General features: G+C 41.3%; 1 protein-coding gene across 3 annotated transcripts in view; it reads left to right on the forward strand.

The window, feature by feature from the left end:
- The window catches only part of KIF5C (kinesin family member 5C), an 89,745-nt gene that overhangs the window by 62,027 nt on the left and 11,890 nt on the right, over window positions 1–15,828 (forward strand). For all 3 annotated transcript variants that reach the window (XM_049808773.1, XM_049808764.1, XM_049808782.1), the window contains 10 exons: window positions 405–611; window positions 1,597–1,743; window positions 4,095–4,283; window positions 6,719–6,836; window positions 7,924–8,000; window positions 9,367–9,476; window positions 10,300–10,401; window positions 11,052–11,112; window positions 13,365–13,436; window positions 14,234–14,338. In XM_049808773.1, coding sequence (XP_049664730.1) covers window positions 405–611; window positions 1,597–1,743; window positions 4,095–4,283; window positions 6,719–6,836; window positions 7,924–8,000; window positions 9,367–9,476; window positions 10,300–10,401; window positions 11,052–11,112; window positions 13,365–13,436; window positions 14,234–14,338 — 1,188 coding nt within the window. The remainder of the gene's footprint in view (window positions 1–404; window positions 612–1,596; window positions 1,744–4,094; window positions 4,284–6,718; window positions 6,837–7,923; window positions 8,001–9,366; window positions 9,477–10,299; window positions 10,402–11,051; window positions 11,113–13,364; window positions 13,437–14,233; window positions 14,339–15,828) is intronic.

Raw genomic sequence — 15,828 nt, forward strand, 5'->3', positions numbered from 1 at the left:
CTTTTACTTGGTTCAGTTCAAAGCTGTGAGTCTGTGTTTAAACATTTTACTTTGTGGTATTTTTTGGTCCTAGCTGCAGCATTGGATTGAGGGCAGAAAATTTATTTGGAGCTATGATACTGTTTAAAATAAGTTTCTCTGCCTCAGTCTTCTATCATGATAGGATTTGATTAAGATTTTTCTTTTCATTGAAGCTCAGAGCCTTTTTTGCTTCCTGCAAATACATTTATGCTCAAACTGATGCTGTTTCTGGTAGAGTAGCAGGATTTCTTCTCTCCTGCTTTGTCTCTCTTGCACACATGCTTGCATGCTCACACTTTCTTTCTTTGTTTTTACCCTTTTCAGTGTTGTCTTTTAAATGAGTTCTTGGGTGACTTAACGCTTCTGTGATATCTGGTTTCCAGCTTTTGGCCTCCACTAGGAGAGATTATGAGAAGATTCAAGAGGAGCTGACCCGTCTTCAGATTGAGAACGAAGCAGCGAAAGATGAAGTGAAAGAGGTCCTTCAAGCCCTGGAAGAATTAGCTGTCAATTATGACCAGAAATCCCAAGAAGTGGAGGACAAAACAAGGGCCAACGAGCAGCTGGCTGACGAGCTGGCACAGAAGAGTGTAAGAGCAAGCGGTTTATAGTGCTGGTTCCCTCCTCATGCCCTAACTCTGCACCTCCCCTAAAGATTTCCATAGGGGTTCCCAGATAAATGCCAGCCTATGCCATTTCAGGAATCTTTCAGATACTGCTGCCAAGTATGTTGTTAGGCAGTTTAAAAATGGAGTGGCCAGGAAGCTGTTAAAAGATCCGTAATTGCCGATGCTACTCTTTCTCTTCTATCTTAATTAAACGATAAAATTAAGGTTATTCAGAAACTGCTCTATGGAACCTGATGGCAGATTGTGGCTCTCTTGCAACCTCTGTATTTTGCACACCATAGCAGCAACTGAACTGAATGTGAGAACTGGCCATTCTGTGTTTTGATTATTTAAGAACTGTATTATGCCAAGAAAGATGTGAAAATCTGCTTTATGCAAATTGCAGCGTTCTGCGTTTCTCTGGATTTGAAGCAGGGATTTTATGTAGAGTCAGGGGATCTCAAGGAAGGAATCAGAAAAAAAATCAGCTTTTTCAGCTGATGTGTACTGATCTCATGGAAAAAATCTGATCTGAGAAAAATCAAGATTGGCTTACTAGCTTACTACATCCTTGCTCCTTAATTCATTGCACAAACTGAGGAAGCTATTGTTAAGAGGTCTGTTTTCACGGAAGACTTCAGTAAAACAGATTACTATGAAATCCATTAGAAAAAATTGAATATTATATCCTTCTATACCTGTTTCTCTGTGATTAACCTTCTTTGACATGTATTATGCAAATAAGATTCTTACTGGATTTACTACATTTAATAGATCTAAAGTAGCTTCGTTAGCAAGTGAGTTGTGAAAGTGGATTATGGCAAGGTGGAATTGCACGTGTCAGTACATTGTGCTGGTAGACATGTTCAGGAAAATACAAGACAACACTGTGTAACCTAGATATTGCAGAAGAACTGGTGCCCAATTTGCGGAGGGGAAGGTAACTTCTGTTTTTATACCTTTTCAGAGTGCCCTGACAGCGACCCAGAGGGAGCTGGGCCAGTTGCAGGAGCTCAGTAATCATCAGAAGAAGAGAGCTACAGAAATCTTGAACTTGCTGCTTAAGGACCTGGGAGAGATTGGAGGAATCATTGGTACTAATGATGTTAAAACAGTAAGTTGGCTGACTTTATTGCTTGTCCCGCCACACCTTCTGCAATATAAAAATACTTGCCATGGAACATGTGTGATACAGCGGTCCTTCTCTGAGGACACTGCCGTTTAAATCCTGGCTAGAGCGGAGAGTAAAATACTGAAGAGATCTTTGTCTGGGTCAGAGATGGTCAGTGTCTGTGCACACAATTACCACTTTTATTCCCAGCTCAGTGTTTGCAGCCAGACTAATGCAGCCCATCTGTTTGTTGATGCATTTATTAATGGGGGGGACTGAGTTCCCCCCAAAACAATACACATGTAGCCCTACTCCTTCATTAGCTGGCATGACCCAGTATTCCCAGAATCATAAGAATCTTTATTGGTGAAATTTGACTTCTGGGTCGCTACCTTTTTGTTTGAAGTTTGTCCTAAAACTGTTGTGTAGCTGAAGGTGAAGAGTTCTCAAAGCCAGAGGTTTGTACTGATGACTGTCCAGGGCACCTGAATGAAAAGATCTGCACAGAAGTTGTGTTTTCTGCATTCTGGTGTTTATTACCTTTCAACAGTGGCTGGCTTCATCAAAGCCCACGCTTTTGTATGTGTTTCTGAATACAAGATGCTTTAAAATTACCGATTTCCAGCGCTGGTAAATTTGTGCTAGATAACACACAAATAATTACATGACAGTAAGACCAGCTTAACTTTTGTATATTGACTAATGACCTTTATAGAGAAAAAATTGCAAGGGATCATTTCCCTCTGAAGTAAGAAGGTAAGAATGGGAGTGAAGGTGATTGAAGTGGAAGAAACCTTGGTATTTGAACGTGCCTGGAGATAGTGCAAATTTTGGCAAGCTTTTCTTTGAATTTGCCTTCTGTCTGGCTCTTGGGTTTACAGATACAGTAGAGGAGGTAGCTACTCACTGTGTCACACTTCTGTTGTAGATGAGCAAAATGCTAAGTCATTCAGAAGATATTTGTACGGTCATTGCTAAATGGCACATCTCTAATGGAAACTTTTCATGGCCTGAAAAATCTTCCTGGTGATGTTAATGCCATCTTCTCTGTCCATTTAAAACCATGTGGAAAAGAGCAATTGCTAAAACTGGATAAGAAATTAATTTTCAAGATGTTTGTAAATTCCTTGCAATGCACTCCATTTTCTTGCTTTTAGTTCACTTCTCGGTTTTTGAGCAATGAACTTTCCTGAACATTCAAAGCTAAAAGTGAGTATGTGTGGCTGGAGTGCTTTGAGTTGACTCAGAGTTGTTGATATCCTGCTAAAGCCCCCTTAGGTCAACAGATGCTCCAGCCCGCTCTTACTGCGGAGGACAGGATCCCTGTTGTCTGATGTGGTTATGCAGATGCCAGGACCACAAGACTAGACTTCGCTAGATGTTACAGCAACCTCTGGTGGCCGTTGTAATAGGAACTGTAAGAGGAAATCTTTGAAAATGGGGGCAGAGGCTGTTTGGTACAAATTTTTATAGTAACTAAGTTGTCAGCATTTTACGGGACAGCTGTCAGTGTAAATAAGGCCAGATTGAGAAGCTTTTAAAAGAATAATTTTAAATTTGTTGGCAATTAGTATCTTCTCAAAGTGTGTCTAATTTCAGACCAGACTGAGAGTTTTGGAAGCGGTTGCATTTTTCAGGCTGTTGGGAGAAGATACAGCGTATGTTACCTTCCTTTTGGTGGTGCTGGGTGGAAGCAAAAAGCAGATGAAGTTGCTAGCCATATGCTCCCTCAAGGAGAACCTTCACAACTCGTCAGTGGGTCATATGAATTAAGTAGTTGAAGAAAAATCATTAAAAGGAAGACAAACAAATAAAAGGCACTATGTTAAGCCAGGGAAAGAAATGATGTGTAAATAGAATCATACTAATATGTAGAGATGAGAGCAATTACTTTTCTCTTGACAGGTGCGCTTTCCAAACCCATGTCTGTCTCACAGCTCCTTATTGAAGAAGCACAAGCCTTCAAGAGGAGACTTCTTTTAAGGAGTACTTTGAAAATGCTCTTCAGCTTTTAGCAGTTTGAAAGAAGGAAAATTTCCTGTGCTAGTGACATGAGAAGTGTCATGATGGTGGGCTTGATTACTTTAGATGTTGAACCACTAAATCGATGAAGCACACAGTGAGCTTAAGTCTTAATTTCTCACTTTCGAGGCTTATCAGCGAAGACTGTAAGAAGCAGAGTGGTGTAACATGTTTAAAGGTGACCTGAAGGTCTGTGGGTACTCCTTAAGGGCTGCTGTGCTTTCTCAGAGGCTTCCTAGCTCTAGACAAGAGTTTCACAGCAGGAAGACTGCTTTGCATCGATTTACCTGTACGAACCACACCTTCAAGATGACAATCTTTTGTGTGTTTAGTTAGCAGATGTGAACGGGGTGATTGAGGAGGAGTTCACCATGGCACGGCTTTACATCAGCAAGATGAAGTCTGAGGTGAAGTCCCTGGTGAACCGCAGCAAGCAGTTGGAGAGCGCCCAGATAGACTCCAACAGGAAGATGAACGCTAGCGAGAGGGAGCTTGCAGCCTGCCAGCTCCTCATTTCACAAGTACGTTTGATCCTCCCTTGTCCCTTTGCAGCAGAGTTTGGTGACTTTCTCACCCTCCTTCCTCGTGAAATGTGTGTGCTAGGAGTGAGAAATGAGACTTAAGGGAGCAGAATGCTTCTGTTTCTCTTGTCTGTTTTGTTGTTTTTTCCTCTCTTCTCCCATTCCTCCCTCTCACTGTCTTTCAGCATGTTCTGTGGCAAGATCCTGTCCTGCTGTAGATCTCAAAATGGCATAATAGTGAAAATCTTCCTCGGAGTGATTTCCTCAGCATGAATTTGTATCTTGTACCTTCCCTTTAAAAGCAGCCTGAGAAAGGAAGCAGTGATTGTATGGTTCACTAGCAAAACATTCAGAGAGCCCCCCCATATCTGGTCTGTTGGTACACTGCCAAGATAACTAGGCAACAATATATAAAGTAATATGTTATGGAAAACATTACTACGTAAGATAGAAATCCAGATGGTGGGAGAGCTCCACGGTGGGTGGCAGTTACAAGCAGTGATGCTTGCTGCAGCCTGCTGCAGGAGAGGGTGCTAACTGCTTTGACATGCTCAACTGCTTTGAAGTGGACATGTGAAGGGGAGGAGACGATACAGTTTGTTGTATTTCATTTGCTACCGGTTAGTCTAAGAAAACCTGGGGCAAGGATAGCCTCTTGTCCTGCAGCAGAATGTCTTTATTAAGTCCTACTTAATAAAGCTGTAGCTGGAAGCGTGCTTCTTAGTATTACAGGGAGGCTGGAGTCCTGGGGGTATTGCCTGTCCAAAAACATTAAGTAAAACCAATACTTTTCATCCTGTCTTAAAGTAGACCCTGGCTGGCATGGCCACTGAAGGAAGTCATCCTGACAACCTGTGCTGCTCCCTTTCCGTGGGAACTTGCATTAGTAAAGCAGATTAAGGCTTGACTGGCAAAGCAGCTGGTATGCGTACTTCTGCTGGCAGGAGAGGAGCAGGAACACAACACTGGGAATAAAGGTCTCGGCCGCAGGCGGTGGGACAGCTTCTTTCAGCCCTGGTGTTGGCTGACACCAAGCCAGTGAAGGAGTGAGTGGGAGGCAGCCCGCCTGCCTCTGTGGGGATGGCGTTCGTCCCCTTACACTGTCGTCACACTGGAATCACAGCGAGCTTCAATGCTCAGAGCTTGTCACGAGCATTGCCTAACTGTTGTCCTTGGTACCTGTTTGCAGACATGAGACTGGAGATTTAGGATTTGAGAGTTTTATCCAAGTACTGTATGTTCACGTGGGGAAGAAAGCAAGCAGAAATACTCTTTAGCAGGCGATCACCATGCCTTGACATTTTGGAGGTTATACATCTAAGTGCATACTGAGGCCTGTCTGTGTTTAAAACTGGGAAGACAACAGGCTGTGGTATGCTCAAAATCTTGTTAATGGGCAAGTGGACCTTATCTATAAAGACACCAAGTAAAAAAAAAACCAAACCTGCAAGGCAGGTCAGGAAGAACTCAGAGAGATCAAGCCTGGCAAGCCTCAGTCCTGAGGCCTTGCAAACTCATTCCAAACCTGGTGGCCTGTTACTAGCAATGGCAATGCCCTGTCACAGGGCTACACCGTTACAGGGTTAAGCTGATCCATAAAATGGTGCATCACTGCTGCGTGCTATGCCAAGAGTCTCCATTTTGGGGCCTGGTCATCTGGAGCCAAGCTGGGAGTTGGCCAAATTTCTTGTCAGTTTTAGGAATCCATTACTGCCGAAAGCATATAACTCGGGCATGTGCTCTTCCTTCCTTGAGACCTCGGTGCCAGGAGGGTCTGAACTATTTTAGTTCCTGCTAAGGATTGCTGCTCTTCAAGTCTGATCTTTACAGTAGCACCAAGCCAGAGGTCTCAACCCCTCTTTGCCAAGGTGAACTTTTAGAACAGTGAACCACAAGTGCTTCAGTGGCCTTATTAATAGGATGTAATAATTCCCAGAGAGTATCTTCATTTTATCCCCAAATTAGAAAATTTTAATTCAATTTTATATATTTTCATTATGTTCTTCACTATTTGCTATTTAAACATAAGCCTTTCTAGTTCAAAAGGGTGTTAGCAAGAAGCAAGTCATCAGGATGGCTGTGAAAAGGTGATCTGATTTTCTTCCAGGAAGCCACCTCAGAAGCCTAGTGTTCAGCTGGTTTTAGAAAGCTGCTTCTGTTTGTTTAGCACCAAGTCATGAGCTTCCAATGATGTTTTGGAATTACTACCTGTGCTGTTCAGTATATGTCTTGGGCTACTAAGTGTGACCTTTAAAAATGCAGTCTGTTTTGATCTGTTAGCTTCTTCTCAGATCTTTTGCTGTATTTTCTCCTAGCCGTCAGCTCTGGATATGGAGAGCTTTCTATTTTTCCTCCTTTATGTAGGACAGTACCTGAAGTCCTAGGTAGCAAGCTGTGGTACTCGCGTCTCATTGCTATTCCCCTTGTCTTTAAAGCACGAAGCAAAGATCAAGTCCCTTACAGACTACATGCAAAATATGGAGCAGAAGAGAAGGCAGCTGGAAGAGTCACAGGACTCTCTCAATGAAGAACTTGCGAAGTTGCGTGCTCAAGGTACAACACTGGGTCTTGTGGTCATTATTTCTTTTACCAACGATACCTTACAAAATTCAGTATTGGCTGAAGTATTCTATGTACAGTAGTCCTACAACATTTTATTGTCCGCTTAGTATTTTGCAGTGAAGACATAAAATTATGATGCAGAATATTTAACACATTGCACTTCCTTGTAGTATATTACGCTTCAGATAAAACCAGAATTATCCCTTTCAGCCTAGTCCATTCACAAAATACAGAGAAACTTAATTTTTCAAAAGAATCAAAAACTTTATGACAAGCTTCACCTTGTGCCTTAATGATGTGAGAGATAAAAAAAACCCCCACAAATATTTTAGCCGTAGAGCACCAATCAATCTTGCTATATCTGTATTCTCTAAAATTCTTGGATATATGTCTAATTTCAGTTGTCCCTCTGGCAAGTGCCCTGCCCCATTCAAAATAAAGCTGCTTCCCTTAGGGTCAAGTAAAAGGTGCGTCTTTCCTAGCTCCTATATCGGATCCACCTGACTTCCTTTTAAGAATTGCTGGTTTTTCCCCTTCTGATTTAATGTGGAAAATGTGTATCAAAAGCAGTTCTTGTAGCATTGCTAAGCTCCTGGTTTATATAAAATTACAATGTGACCTAGTAGCCTAAACTTTATTCCAGATTTCTGCACAAGGAATCTTCTCTGACTCTGGGAGCAGCAGGTGGTGACAAGACTTTTTTTTTAAAACGTTTCCTGCATTTTTAGAATAGAATTTTTATTCTATCTCCTGATCTTCCTACCCCCCTCATAAGAAATGACCTGGTTCTAGAAGCAGCATTTCCCAGCAGAAAGTGAAAGGAGACAAGGGTAGGTTGGAAAGGTGCTGGGTGGGCTGAAAACAGAATGTGGCCTGTTAGTAAATGAAAAGGGGGTTTGGGCAGCGTGGTCGTAGCTTGGGTTCTGCCCCTCCAAAGCTGTCTCCCCGATCCCGTTGCCCCCTGCAAAATGAGGAACTGGGGTTTTGGTTTTGGTGTTTGGTTTTTTTTTTAAATGGCTGGACATAGCACGTCCTGGAACTGCACGGTTAATACTCAATTCTCTCCAACTTTAAACAGAAAAAATGCATGAAGTGAGTTTCAAGGATAAGGAGAAGGAGCATCTGACCCGGCTTCAGGACGCTGAGGAGATGAAGGTAGTATGGCGTGCTGCAATTTTAGAGGGCATGTCTCAGTGAGATCGTTTGTTAAGCTGATAATTAGGGTGTAATTTTGTCTTCCTGTACACGTTGTATGCTTTTAGAAAACACTTCCAGCCTCTGTCAGAATTGCTGGCCTCCATTAGAAAACCTGTAATTGAGCGACCTTTGCAATGTGAAATTAGAGAACTTGCTAGTATTGAGGTTGATGACCGGATGATGGAAAAAAGTAAGTTATAGTCTGAACATCTGAGGTGAGCGTGTCTTCTGAGACCAGTTTGTAAGCTGAGCCAACTTCAAAGAGTAGAGAGGTTCAGTGGACTGTGTTTGCTGAATTGGAGATGCCTGGGTTCCTCAAATCACACAAACGGAGAGCCAAAATAGAAGACCCAGTATATCGTGTCCATAGTTGAGAACAATTTTGTTATATATGATTGAAAAATGATACTGATTCACCTCGAAGTTACTCTAATTTTTTGCTGGTGGAACTCTGCTGAAAGTCAGTTTGCCGAGTAGTGAATCGGGCTACTGGGGTTAATATAATTAAGGTACTAAAAATTTTATAAAAGAAGAGGCCACTTTCCCAAATAATTTGGCAAGAATTCTGACTCTTTCCTAGAAATAATAATGAAATCTAAACCTGTTTTCTGGTATTTTCTTCTTCCTTTGGCATGCGAAGAAGTGTTAGGCAATAACGTGTGAGTTATGTTTCTGATGGGGCTGTAAATCGCAGAAAAGGAAAAAAACAATTTTACAAGTATAGTGATAGAGGTTTGTCAACCTCAGAACTTTTACTTCCATTATAAAAAGTTAAAGTTATTAAAACAGTTGTACAGTTATGCCTTACAGTTGGAAGAAAAATGCAAATCTTTTATTAGCAATCTAAAGAGATGCACTGAGTTTTTCTTACTACTTGAGATATATCTAATCCTAGAATTTAAATAACAGGGCTGGGGATAAACAATTCTCAGGGAGGGTGAGGGTGTTTCGGCTTTTACTTCTGTCACAGGTGTAGCTGTATACATATTTTCCTGGTGAATAAACAGGTGAAATAATAGGGCTGGTAAAAACAGTGTCGTTCTTGACACTTGATATGCTAAGGCCCTGGCTTTCGCATGCGGTAGTTTTTGCAAGAAAATGAGTAGAAATTGGTGTACATCTGTTGCTAAAAACTGTCTGCATTAAATGCTTGGATGAGTAGTTGCACAGTTTTGTAGTCATAGAAAGATACACCAGGCAGATTCCTGAATTAATGTGATTTGGTAAGCTTCACTCAAATCCAGAAAGAGGTTGATTTAGCTGGCACATAAGAAGGAAGCTTAGCTGTGCGTTACTTGATTTCTCTGGTTTTTGCACTCTGCAGAAGGCACTGGAGCAGCAGATGGAGAGTCACAGGGAAGCCCACCAGAAGCAGCTGTCCAGGCTGAGGGATGAAATTGAAGAGAAGCAGAAAATAATTGATGAAATCAGAGAGTATGTTCACTCACTCCATTACTTTCTCTGTTCCTGGCCTGTTCTGTGACGCTGTAGGGATGTTTTGGGGTTGGTTTTGTTAGTTTTAATTGATGTCTGTGTTTTTCGGTGTCTTAGAGAAAGTAGTGTCTGTACATGCAACAGCCAAACCTCTAATTATTTTGCAGGGTGGATTATAGTACCTAGTGCTTTATTGTGGAACTTTAACAAGTCCATAAAATTATAGAGAGGAAAAAGAAAGAGTAATGTTACACCTGCAGGTCAGTAGGCAAGAGAAGCTTGGAGAACAGATTTTAAAAGATAGAGGTTTTGAGGTCCTCTTATAGCAATTACTCCTGCCACAGACTTTCTGAGAGTCTAGGGGACTCAAACATGTCCCATTTTCATACACTTAATATTTCTTCCTCACACAGCAAGGTAACTCTGTTAGATACTTCAGCACTTGAAAAACGGAGTTCTTTGCTCCCATACTCTTCTTTTTGCCAGTGTTCATAAAATCTAGGCAATCCCGATGTAGTGTTCATTCTTTCATCATATTTATTGTGTGACCAAAGACTAATAATGGAGGAATGAGAAGCATCGGGAAGTGGGACAGAAAGATTGCAAGAACAGTTTGTGTCCTTTTAGATAAAGGAAGCAAGCCACTGAATTTAATTCTCCAATATTTTAAAATATTCTTTATGCTTAATTTCTTCAGAATTTTTCAGTAGCGAGTTACAGCTTTATTTTCTGTGTCTAACCCCATTTTGTTTATGGAGATTTACCCACCCTTGTTTATGGGGTTCAGGACTAAGCTGTACTGACTTCTTCTTTCTCATTCTAGTATGAATCAGAAGCTGCAACTGGAGCAAGAGAAACTGAGTGCTGATTACGATAAATTAAAAATTGAGGACCAGGAAAGAGAAATGAAACTGGAAAAGCTCATGTAAGTCAACAGTTTTCTCACCTGGTGTCCCTAAATATAGTGTCTCTTAATGCATCCACAGGAAATGTGCTAGCGAGAGGCATTTGTGTTAAAATATTCACACTGAAAATATCATTTCAGTAACAAAGCCAACATGCAGTACTAGTAAATGATTACCAATTACTCCATATTTTTTTATCATAGGCTTTTCAGTTGTGGGTTTGATACTTGCCAAAAAAGATTTTTTTTAGAGCTCTGATTTTATGAAATATCATGGCAAGTGTTAAATCCCTCATTCCTTAATGCACAGCAAAACAAACAAGAAAGATGTTGGGGGTTTGGGGTGGTTTTTTTGTTTGTGGGGTTTTTTTTGTTGGGTTTTGGGTTTTTTGGTTTTGTTTTTTAAGTAATAAATCAGATGTCTGAGTAAAAGTCTTTCCTGGAAATCAGAGAGAAAAATTTCATGTGTGGATACAAAAAATGGAGATGGTGGCTTAGTATTCCATGTGAGAAAGCTGCATATTTGGAACACTCGAAAGCGTAATTACAGATGCAAAGAAATGTACTATTTGCTCACATCTGCAGATGTTCTACTCAAGCTGAATGTTGATTGATTCTCTTGGTTTGACTTCAATATTTTTGATTTGTGTTTAATGTTGTGATCTTTCTAGACTGCTTAATGATAAAAGGGAACAAGCAAGAGAAGATCTTAAGGGGCTGGAGGAAACAGTGGTATGTCTTAATTACATTTTATTGAGCTTTTTTCCCCTCGGTCTTCATCACTGATGTGTTACCAAACACTTGCATCTGGGCCCAAGGAAATGACCAATTTATATCATAATAGGCTAAATTTGTGCATTTCGCCAAATCATGAAATTGAATTTTAAAATTTAAGGTTAAATACAATTATTGTTGCCTCCTGTGAATAAGCTACCACTGATAAATCTACCGGTACTCTTTGTTTTGCTGTCCTTGTTCCTTCAAATCACCTGAAATAACCAGTGTACTGAACAGTGCAGCTATAATTAGTTGATAGGTACCTGCCTCTAACTTGACCAGTGTAGCAGCTTACAGAGACATATGATATTGTGCATGCAATGTTGAAAATGCAGTCTATGATGGATGACGTCAGTCGTGAAGCTGTTGCTGCACAGTTTTGTTGGTGGCTACATTTTTATCTGTCTGTAAAAATATGCAAGCTTTCTCAAAGATCTCAGAAGCTGGTCAAAACCATAGCTGGTTTAGGAGCACCATTCAGTGATTTTTTGCTAGTGTTAACATGGTTATTAACCCAAACCCAGCATTTTCTCCTCTGTGTGATGCTTCAAAAATTAAGCTTATAGTGGCTTCTGGATCCGTTGGAGTTCACTACATATAAAAATCCAAAGCTGAACTATTCAGGTCCTTTCAGCTTTGGCTCCTGATGGCTCCCCCAGACATAAGCCTTGTTAAAATAAACTCCTGCAAGGGAGAGATGTAACCAACATTTCTGATATGAACTGTACTCGCTAGATACTTACAGAGCTTGCATGTAGACTTGATTTGCCCTGTATGCCAAATGAGTAAGGCAGCTGGAAATCAGAGTTAGGCGGTACCATACAGTCAGCTTGCAGAAACCCAGATGTTTTTTTTTTAATTTATGAATAAGCAACTTTGAACTACCTTACCTTAAAATTTTGTTCAGAGTTTTGTTAGAGTTTTAATAATTACTGCAGCAGGAATTAAAAATAAAGCATAGCGAATTACAGGAAAACACGAGCCATCAAAGGCCAAACGGTTGCTCATCCCTGTCCGTTGGTATGGGGAGACATCAGACTCCGTGGGCATTGTGTGCCATTTGGATGATGACTTTGAGAAGGAAAGGATGAAGAACAGTCTTGGTGGGACCACAGCGGCTGCCTTTGCTTTGGCTCGTTCTCCTTCCCAGTGCTGGGCTGGTGAGGAAGCAGAAGAAGGGGTCCCGTGGGAGGGGGTGACAGGGTGGAGGCAGCACCCAGAACAGAACGGGGGCTCTCGGGGAGGTGTCTGCTCTGCACCCATGTTTGACGTAGTGTGGCACCCGGTGCCTCTTCTGGGTACCCCATCACACATACATAAATAAGCTGTGCTTGTAATGTATGGTTTCTAGTCGTCTGTGAAGGAAGTTTTTCCTTTTTGGTTTCCAGTCGGTTTCACCTTTTTCATTTGAGACATAAAGATAAAAATTTCAAGCTCAAAAGCTTGCAGTTGTGGTGGAGCTTATTGAGCAATTCATTTAAATTCCACTATGTGAGTGGATAAGCAGAAAATGGAAAAGCTAAGGTTGCTCTTTTCAGCTTCGGAAAGACAGTTCTCTTCAGTATGGCTTTGGTGCGGTATGGGGTTGGGGTGAGCTGCCTGTCCACATAGTTTCCTTTCCTGCAAATGGATTAGTGCTTCTGTCCTTCTGGGAGTAGGTGCAGGGTCGCCGCTTCTTGTGTCACACCTCCAGTCTGGAGTAAGGTGATTGTTTTGCTGAGCCTGAGAAGTTGATGCATATAAAAAAAGCTGGGAAAGCCTGGATTTTTGCCAAAACTTAAAAAGCACTTAAACATCTTAAGTGCCTGTGAGTAAGCATTGAGAGCGGGACCGATGCGTTTGCCAGAGAGTGAATCCAGAGCTCTTTCATGTCACTGGATGTCTGTAACCGTGGCCAATTTGTGAGACTTGAGCTTTCTGCAGTTGTTTCCCCACCCCCTAAGACAGAGTCAACATATTTTCAGAAGTAGCTTTGGTGTGGTGAACACCTTGGGAGGTGCAAGAGCCCTTCCGTGGGGAACAGCATGGGCACTGCCTTTCTGTGAGCTGCCTATACCTACGGGCAGGTACATCTCTATAAGTAAATCATAAATGAAGTCATATTGTCGACTAAAAACTGAGGAGAATTTTTACACTGGAGTATCTACTATCTCTTACTGGTTTGTGCTTTTTTTTTTTTTTTTTTTTTTTAATTATGTTGATTCCAGGCAAGAGAACTTCAGACTCTTCACAACCTACGCAAACTGTTTGTCCAAGATCTCACCACCCGCGTTAAAAAAGTAAGACTATACTCTTTTAAACCAAAGTCTCTTTTTAGCAGTATTCTTGTGATTTGCTGGAAGCTTTTAGTGCATGTTGTTACAAAATGGGATATTGTCTTTTAATAACAGTGAGTAATAAGATTAAAACTGTTCTGATGTTCATGAGCTTTTATTTGGTCCTAATATGTTAAGGGCAAATCTTGGTGGTTAAGCAAAACGTACCAATCCAATTCAGTTCAGCTACAAAATTAATTCTCAAAGACGTTATTAATGGGTGTCAGAAATGATTCAATATAACTTCCACTAACTTATGCTACACTGAATGCTGCAGCCCTTTCTTTTTATGGACTTGTGACTAGTCAGCCTTTTTCTGACAAAATTATTATTTGGCAGAAATTAATGTACTTTTAACTGTTAAAGAGTCAAGAGCTGCATAATTTGCAACACTTTTTAGTCCTTTAGAGTAGTTTTGAGGAAGAGTTTTTATACTTTTTTTTTTTCTTTTAAGGTTGAAAACCTATATTGCATAAAAATGTCTCCCGGGAGTGGAAAAAAAGAGGGAAAGGGGGTTTTCCCCACTAAAATCTATGATCTTCATATTCAGAATCCCCCATAATTGTTAAATAAGAATAGTTTATTTTTTGTGTAGCGGGGAATGTGCCTCTTAGATATCAAATGAATAGGTAAAATAAATTCTCTTTGATTTGGGGCTCTGGAAGACTTTTCTGCCTTTGGGAAGCTTAAATTCACAAAAGACCTGAGCTTCCTATTGAGGTTCTGCCTGGCTTTGCTGAACTCTGCAACTCTCTGTGCAGAGCGTTGAACTTGACAGCGACGACGGAGGTGGAAGTGCTGCACAGAAGCAGAAAATTTCCTTTCTTGAGAACAACCTGGAACAGCTTACAAAGGTTCACAAACAGGTAGCGTCTCTCCTCTCCTTCCTCCTCTCCTTCCTCCTCTCCTTCCTCCTCTCCTTCCTCCTCTCCTTCCTCCTCTCCTTCCTCCTCTCCTTCCTCCTCTCCTTCCTCCTCTCCTTCCTCCTCTCCTTCCTCCTCTCCTTCCTCCTCTCCTTCCTCCTCTCCTTCCTCCTCTCCTTCCTCCTCTCCTTCCTCCTCTCCTTCCTCCTCTCCTTCCTCCTCTCCTTCCTCCTCTCCTTCCTCCTCTCCTTCCTCCTCTCCTCTCCTTCCAAAAAAAAATATACTTTTTTACCTTTAAAAGGATAATTTCTGAAGGTAACATGTACTGTCTGAGGAAATAGTACCTATAGTTCTCAACTAAAATTCTTGTCATTGGGAGTTGGTGTTAGAGCTGCTTTTCCCACTACCCGTACTTCTCATGAATGTATTAAATAAACAATTTTTTTTTCTGTGAAAATAGACTCTAGCAGTTTTGGCAGGACTAATTGTCACTGTATTGGTGGAACGCATTATTGCCTTGTATGCTGATAGCTGGTTTCTAGATGGATTGTGTATCCCCCAGTTTTGACTCCTGGCCTAAAGTTGCTTCATGGCACCCTTGGAGGTGACTTGAGTGGAGGCAACCAGCAGAATATGAAAGCAAAGTAATAGAGGTTTTCTGTGCAGCTTAAAGGGCTGGTGCCTCCTCGGGATGCTGAGGTTGGTTATTTCTGGGCACGTCCATCTGTCTCCTCCCTCTTTCATGGAGCTGCCATTTCCTTTGGAATTCTGCTGTACAGAGAGACAAGGGCTATGGAGAGCCCTTCACCCTAGGTTCCCACCGTACAAGTGGGGGGTGGAGGGGATGTGTGGTAGGCAAGCGTTTTGGGTATACGTCAAGGAAAGAACTTTACCTTCTGCTTACGGGAAGTGTGTATATAGCAGTGGTGTGCCTATATATCTAGGTAGCACCTCACTAGACAAAACTGGATTATTTCTGCCAATAAGCAAGCTTCCACCCTCTTGTTAGATGTCAGTATTTTTGAACTGCATCCCACTGCAAGTGCAAAATAGTAAAGATGCTTTTGATTTCATTTTTTAACAGTGACATAACATTCCCCAGTGCAGTTTTCTGAAACTGTTACTAGTGAGACACAGCACTGTCCGAGATTGGCTTTATTTATTCCTGTGGAAGTGCCAAAAAAGCAAGCAGTGCAGGATCATGACAAGTGTCCGTTAAGGTTCAGTATTTTGAGATTCCCAGGGAACAGATGGTTTAAAGACCTAGTTTCTAAATGTGGAAATGGGGACATGTTAGGAGTGTTTTTCCTTTTACTGATTTGCCTGTTTTGCACTCAGTTCATGCATCTGCTGGGTTTTCAGATACGGATTTTTATAGCTCTCATTAGCGTATATTTACTCAAAACCAAGTAGAAGTCCATGTCTCACAAGAAACTTAGAGGGAAAAATAACATTGGACTTGACCCGAATGTGGTGTCATCCTGCTCTTATTT

This window comes from Accipiter gentilis, chromosome 1 (genome assembly GCF_929443795.1).
Source record: "Accipiter gentilis chromosome 1, bAccGen1.1, whole genome shotgun sequence".
Classification (NCBI taxonomy): Eukaryota; Metazoa; Chordata; class Aves; order Accipitriformes; family Accipitridae; genus Astur; species Astur gentilis.